General features: G+C 40.4%; 1 protein-coding gene across 1 annotated transcript in view; it reads right to left on the bottom strand.

The window, feature by feature from the left end:
• The window catches only part of LOC102946653 (aromatase), a 21,250-nt gene extending 15,875 nt beyond the window's left edge, over positions 1-5,375 (bottom strand). The window contains exons 1-2 of the mRNA XM_037910921.2: positions 5,099-5,375; positions 3,133-3,283 (exon numbers count right to left, since the gene is read on the bottom strand). Coding sequence (XP_037766849.1) covers positions 3,133-3,283; positions 5,099-5,240 — 293 coding nt within the window. The 5' untranslated portion in view covers positions 5,241-5,375. The remainder of the gene's footprint in view (positions 1-3,132; positions 3,284-5,098) is intronic.
• Between the last annotated feature and the right edge of the window lie 2,083 nt (positions 5,376-7,458).

Consider the following 7,458-nt stretch of genomic DNA (forward strand, 5'->3'; position numbering starts at 1 on the left):
TTTATAAACTACTGTTGCTTCCATCCAAAATGAATGTACCTGCACTCTTGTGAAAAAACAAATGTTGTGCTGAATGTAAAGATTTTGAACTATTGAGCCCATTGGAGCTACTGACTTGCCACAGATAATTGTCCAAACTGAAGTTTCCTTTTATGCAGGATATGAATGCGGCCATATTTTAATGTGATTTGGAATTCAGCATAATGGTTCTGAATTTTCTCTCTACTTTTCGCTCAGCTCTCCTTAAGACCACAGTCATATTCTGATCATTTTGACAGGCTCAATTTATAAACTATGGGACTGCAAAACTGCATAGCCTGTCTTTGAGGGATTAAAATGTGCAGATGTTAGATCCCATCAGTCATAGCAGGCATATACTGCCACCTACGCATTTTATAGATATTTGATCATTGGCAAACCGATGATGAAACCACAGATATACATGTGTAGTAAAATTCTGCTACCTGAACATAAACACTACCCACTGGAGAATAAGGGAAGTCTGTCACAAGGATGCTCCTTAGAGACGAATAAATGCGACCTCAGTCTTCCAGTTTCATAGGGCTCAATCCTGCAAGGTTCTGAGCCCTGTGGACCATTAGCTGCTTTGCTGGATCAGAGCCAGATCGCTCATTGCTTTGCAAGATCCAGCCCATAGTGCGCAACATGCATCACGCGATTCAGTGCCTGGTCTAACTATGTACCCACGGTGAATGCACAATATAACAAGGACCTTGCTTTACCAGTATATGGTAGTTAGTTACATTATAATTCTTTGCTTTTCATATGTTTAATATAAAATTACTAATTAATTAGCAGAGATTAGAATTACTCATATATATATAAAACCAAAGAAGAAATATTACAAAAACAAAGTATGTGTCAAAAACAACCCTAAATAAATAAATAACCCTAACACCACCAGAATATACCCTCCTCTTTTTCTGTTAACCATGCTTATTCAATTATCACACTCTGGCAAACTGGCCTCCATCAGCATTACTACTTTAGAACCCAATTTCCTGTAGAGGGAGCTAGCTGCTCAGAAATGCTGATCCAGTGGCACAAACTGATCAGATCAAAGACACCAAAGAAAGGAAGAGTGAGACTGGCAGAGATCAAACAGTCAGCCACTTTTCATGCCACGCACGCTTCAGAGACCAAAGTCTGAAATCCTTACTCAGTGTTAACTAAGACAAAACTCTTATTGAAACTCATGGCCTGAGTGAAGACAATGGAGTTTTGAAACTGCCTTTAATGGGGCCAGGATTTCACCCAGGGAGTTTTGCCTGAGTAAAGATTGAGTGAACACTAAGGACTAGAGTATGGAGTAGAGCAGAGGCACACAATCAGAGAGGAATTCTGCTTCAAGGATTCTGCCAGGGGATTGTGCTCAGAGCTGCAACCCTTCAGGGAGTGCAGTATATTCCCCCGTGTCCCTACTGCCCTGCTCTCTTTCTCTTCCTCCCCACCGCTCCTGGGCATCCATTGTGGTGGATTGTGCAGGGAAGGAAGAGTCCCTGTACTTCCATGCGCGCAGGGAGTGGAATGACGACAGGCCCGTCACAGATGTGCAATCATGGGGAGAGGCTCCCTATGCTCTTTTCCAACCTGTACACTCACCTAAGTGCGGATTTCAGGATTTACCCCCCTGAGCAGAGAGAAAAAATAAAGGTAGCTATTAAAATTGGGCTGGATTTTGCTGATGGAAGCTATAAAATCATATTTCATAACAAAATTATGCAATCAAGGCCTGGAGGAGACAATGTAAATTGTATTGCAGACTCTGCAAATCCCTCTGTGCATCTGCTTTTAATCTAAGTGGAGCTGATGGCAAAAGTTCAATTGCCTTAAAGGGAGCAGGACTGTACCTGTATTTTTACAGAGCTCAGATCTTGCTGTTTAACTGTGACAGGCCCTAAGAACCACTGTGATTGCTCTATGGACATTGTAAAGGATTTTTAAATATTAGTTTTCCATGTCCTGTCATGGTTTTTAAGTGAGAGGCAATCCTGACCAAAGCTGAGGTAATGACTGCACAGTCTGATTCATCTGCTGCATTGATTTGTGTATCTGATTATTTCTTATAGACCTGAATCAAATAGTGAAAGAGAGCAATAAGCAGTCTTTGCATTTACACAGTCTGACATGTTTTAAGCATTGTGTGGACATTAAGTAATTAATCCTCACTACCCCTATATCCAGTCAGGAGGACGGGTAGTATTCTCATTGTCATCACCAGTTAGGTAGAAACTGAGACAGAAAGGTGAAATGACTTGCCCAAATCTGTACAGAGTCAGTGATAGCATCAGGATTAGAGCTCATTTCCCTGGGCTACAATGTCTTTCAACAAGCTGGCTCTGACTTTTATATGACTGACGTATCTGAATCCAGAGTAGTTAGAACGGCTAATCCAACAGTTGTTTTTGTTGTTCTTTATGTGTGGAAAAGACTTTATTAGAGTTTTCATTTATGGAAAAATCCTCATCCTTATTACGAGTGCCCAGAACGTCAAAAAAAAAATCACTCCCCAAAAAACAAAACAAAACCCCCACCTCTATTGCAGTTAGTAAAACTACATGCTCCAATTCAGCAACATGTTTAAGAATATGTAATTTAAGCACATGAGTAGTCCCATTGATTCCAACGGGATTACTCATATTCCTGAAGTTTTGCATGTGCTTAAGTACCTTGCTGAATTGGGGCCATAATCTTCAGCTTTTACTCACATTTTGAGAAAGATCTCCATGAGGCTATATGAAATTAATTTTTGGCTTGATCCTGCAGGCTATCAATCAATCAATGTTCTTATATAGTGTCTTATACTCAGTAGTCCTATTATAATTAATGCAGTACAAGTGAGAGTAAGCGTTTACAGGATTGGGCCTTAGGGTCTGATCCTTGTTCCATTGAAATAAATGGCAAAACTCCCATGTACTTCAGTGGTGTAGGGCCAAGCCTGTAGTATATAAGTACTGACATTCAGAAGCTGCACACAAAAAGAGAGTCAGCAAGTAGCAGAAGATAGAAGATTTCGGTTAGTGAGAAACAATTTTGAAAATCATGAAATAATTCTAATATAGCAAAGTGCCTGGCAATGTATATTATTAGAGACAGAGAACAAAGATTTACTTGCTAATAATGAGTGTTTCCTCTCCACTGATCCAGACTCTCATAAATTCTCCATACATCTTATTGTAATAGTTGCAGGCATTGCCCACTCCCATCCAAAGGAATCTCCCATGTGAAATGAGGGGACCAATTCCCATACAGAAACCAGGCCCTAAGGAAAAGGTTAAAGAAAAATATGACTCTTAACAACTGATTAGAAAATATATCAGTATCACTCTTTGCCAAGGATCCTCAACACCCAAGTCACAGAGTCTATTGGACATTTGATTTCACATAAAATTGGCTTATGCAAACCTGATATGGAACACCTGTATCTGCAGAGTTGATAGTTTTATATCCACAGCAGCTCAATCCTGAGCCTGATGTATATTCTGTGTGCATGTAATAAACTAGACTCTGAACCTTTTTCTGATACTTCAAGCAGATGACTATGGGGTGGTTTTCATTTAGAGGTATAGTGGCTAGGTATCAAGGCAAAGGAGTAAGAAATAGTTCAAAGAATAATGACATCATACTATTGTTTATCCACTTGCAAATTTAACAAATAGTTTTAGGGACAAGGGCCTTTTTTAGACAGTAATATCACCTACAAAGTCAACTTCCTAGCTTTCTTTTAATATAAAGAATAGTAAATGAAGAAAATACAGTTTTAGAGGATTGGTTTGTATAAGAGCATTCTACTCAATGAGTTTAGGGAAAGTAACATTCTAATGTAAGAGGTCAGAACAGAATCATCTAAATTTAGTCAATGGTTAAGATTCTGAACTGAGTTCCACCAGTGTAAATCTAGAATAACTCCATTGACTTCAGTAGAGTGATTCCAGAGATGCACTAGTGTAACTTAGAGCAAAATTTTGTCCCCTTGGGGAAAAAGTGTGGGGGAAGAGTCTTAGAATGGCTAAAGGAACCTGTTCTAAAGGGACCCCCCTCTGTTCTACGTGGTCAGTCTGGCTTGCCTGCTGTAATGTCTTGGGATTTGTTCAGAGACATGAAAGAAAGCAAGTAAAGTTCTTACAGAAAAGTTTCACACATTATGTTCACAAGATGTACAAATACCTCAAGATACTAGCCTTTATGAACAGGAATCAGAAGCCAGGGTTATTTAACTGTAAATTTAAGGCAAATGAATGCTGTTATCTCTCCTGGTTAATCCCATAAAGCATTCAGGCTGGACTACATAACCTTCTGCAAATGCTTTTCCAGTATTCTCTGAACTCTCCATGAATAAAGGTTATTCAAAGATAATTTGCCTGGGTCTCCTCTCAATTAGTTTTACTCAGGTGTAACCCCATTAACTTGAATAGCTATTCCTTATTTACACCAGTGCACTATGTTCCAGTTTATGGAAATGTATTATCCTGTACCTAATGGAGAATAAACTGAACAAGTGACATCTACATATGTTCCTGAAAACCTAGCAACAAGGGTCATCTGAATGAGAGGACTTTTGATGTTGGTCCATAAGGGGGCTATTCTTTAGTGTCAGATACATGGGAAAAGGTGGGTAACCAAAAAGCTCCAAAATGACCCCATCTCCTAAATTAGGCTTTTTTCGAGCAGAAAGCATCTTCCAAAGCTCTAACATTTGCAACAGTAACAAAATGTGAAGCTCTAAAACATCCATGAAAATAATCCAGACCATAAATATCTAGGCACCATGCTTAAAATTATATACTATTATTCTATCATATGCACACAAGGACAGATCTGTTCTGAAGAAAGTAAATAATGTGATACTTTTAGCTGACCAAACAAACTTTAGTGCACAAAGTTTGGGGGCAAATAGGGCACTTCAGATTTTTGTTTTTCTTAGCATTAAATCCCTCCTATATTTTATACAACATATTCCTTCTGTGTTTCCTTGATATACACTTATTACCCATCACTCCCCTTTTTAGCATAGTGTGAACAACCAAAAAACCCCTTTGTAGCATTTTGGGGGATACCATGTCTAAAATCAATTTACCTGGTATCGATGTTTCTTCATAATTCCATATTAGGAAAAGAAAGCACATGAGGAGGAGTATGGGCACGGTGGCAGTTGGCATCACTTCTGGCACCACTCTGGTGATATTGTAATGCATCAGATTCAGGGTTTCCAGTATCATCTTTTCTAAGAGAGTCTACTTTGCCTTCAGGGGGAAAAATATGGAAAGAGGCAGAAAGTTTCAAAATGCTAAGACACCTTTAATTGGTACCTTGCAACCCCTTTGCAAGTCCTGTAACTGAGCAAATTCATACCAGTAGTAGCTTTGTTTTATAATGAGACTGGCTGCTTAGACAAGACAAGCTAAACCACAAGTCAAAACAGACGTACTGCAGATTTACTTTTTGCCCAGAAATAACAAAGCATTTCTGACCTTGGTATTGAAGCTCAGGTTCCTTTGGATGCTTTGGCCAATAGACCTTTTATCTTTGATATTGCCCTTGGCTGGCCAACAATGACGTTAACTCCAGACAGTGTGCCAAATTTCTAATCATAATAAAAGAAATTAAACTCTCAACACATATGGAGGGGTTGAATGAACTCACTTGTAGTCTTTTATCTGAGATACCTACCTTTTTTCCCCCTCCATGTCACTAGCATTTGTGAATGTCCTTGGGTTTCCAAAATAACCAAGTATATTTCCCAGTAAACAAATGTAGCTTGCCCTGGGTAAAAATTAGCAGGCATCTGGGTAAAAATTATATTGGGCTTTATTTTTATCTGACATTGAGTGTCGTAATGCTTTGCCTTTCTTTACTTTTTTCAAAATATTTAGCAGAAGAGTATAGTACTTGTCAGACCAGACCAGACCATAGATTCATCAGGCCTTGTGCCATATTTTCTCTTTGACAAAGACCAATGCTTGACTCTTCAAAGGAAGTCAAAAACATAACAAACCATGCTGTAAAAGAGGGAGAAGAAGGGTTCCTTGCTGGTCCCTGCAGATGTTAAGTTATGCCATAAAGCATGGGATTTGATTGTCCCTGTGGAGGCAGATACTGTTATCTGTATGAGGATGATCATGCAGCGGGGTGGGGGAGCATTGTCCAGCTTGCCAGGGAAGAGGGAATAGTGCTTTACGTGTGTGTGTGTGTGTGTGTGTGTGTGTGTGCGCGCATGTGCGGGGGGGGGGTGCGGGGTGCCACAAAAAGGGGGAGTGGGTCAGTGTGGTGACACTGACTCATCCCCAAGGACCAGAAGGGTTGGGGAGTTGAAAAGGGACAAGCACAGCAAGAGAAGCCCCTTTTCCCCTGGACCAGGTGGTTCAGCACCCACCCACGCTCCCTCCCCTTGAGGCGGCGAAATACTAGGTTTGGTCAGGACCTGCTGTGGGCATCATGCTAGCCGCTCCTTCCTGGGGGTCTGGGCAAGAATTTTTCCCTCACCACCATATTGGCCTAGGTGGAGTTGGGGGCTGGGGTTTGTCTTCCCAACAGTGGGTTCAGGGAGAGTGAGCAGGGAAGGGAGTTAGGCTATGACGTTACAACTCATTATGTAAGTGTGGGGCGGTTGTGTAGTGCATGGAAGGGATACAATGACCTCATAAATGGCTTTGTAAAGGACATATAAAGGAGGTGTTGGTTAAAGGAGCAGAATGAGGGAGTTCAGGGCTCCTATGACTGCTACAGCAGGAAACCAGCCCCTCTTTCTTATAGCCCACCTTAACCCTCGTTTGTGGGTGGTGGTGGTAAGGTCCCAGCAATGGGTTGGCTGGGGGACCTGGATGGAAAAAGAGGGGGGGCTGGTGAAAGCCTGCCAGGTAGATATTGAATTAACATGGAGTTACCTGCATTGTACACTTTCATCTGCCGGGTAGTCCCAGACATCTAATAACAAAGTCGTGGCCTGATTAAAACCATATCAAGTGTCTCCTGTCCTTCTTTTGGTATAGCCAGACAAGAGATGTTTTACAGCTTGTTACTGTGCAATACATTAGATTAGATGAGTAAAACCCCCTTTTAACTCTGCTCTTACAATAACTGTCTATTTGTATTGTTCCCTAATCACTTAATATCTAAGTTCCAGGGTATAGGTACTCAGCATGTCCAGGTACAGCTGTTCTAGCTATTTCTTCCCAATAGTTTGTGTTTTCATAATGTTTATCTTGAAACTTTCTCTCATATTGTGCTTTTATTTATTGTGTGTTTTTGTCTCGTACTGTAGACGAATGTACTACCATACTCAGTTAGCAGTAAGAGTATTATTATTATTATTATATTTATGTAGTGCACAGAATGTGCTAGCTGCTTTACAGAAAACAAGAAGATGAGCTTACAATCTAAGTAGAAGATGTACAGAATACAAACAAAGGATGGGGCAGGGAAGTAATGATTCAGAAC

The sequence above is a fragment of the Chelonia mydas genome, chromosome 10 (genome assembly GCF_015237465.2).
Source record: "Chelonia mydas isolate rCheMyd1 chromosome 10, rCheMyd1.pri.v2, whole genome shotgun sequence".
Classification (NCBI taxonomy): Eukaryota; Metazoa; Chordata; order Testudines; family Cheloniidae; genus Chelonia; species Chelonia mydas.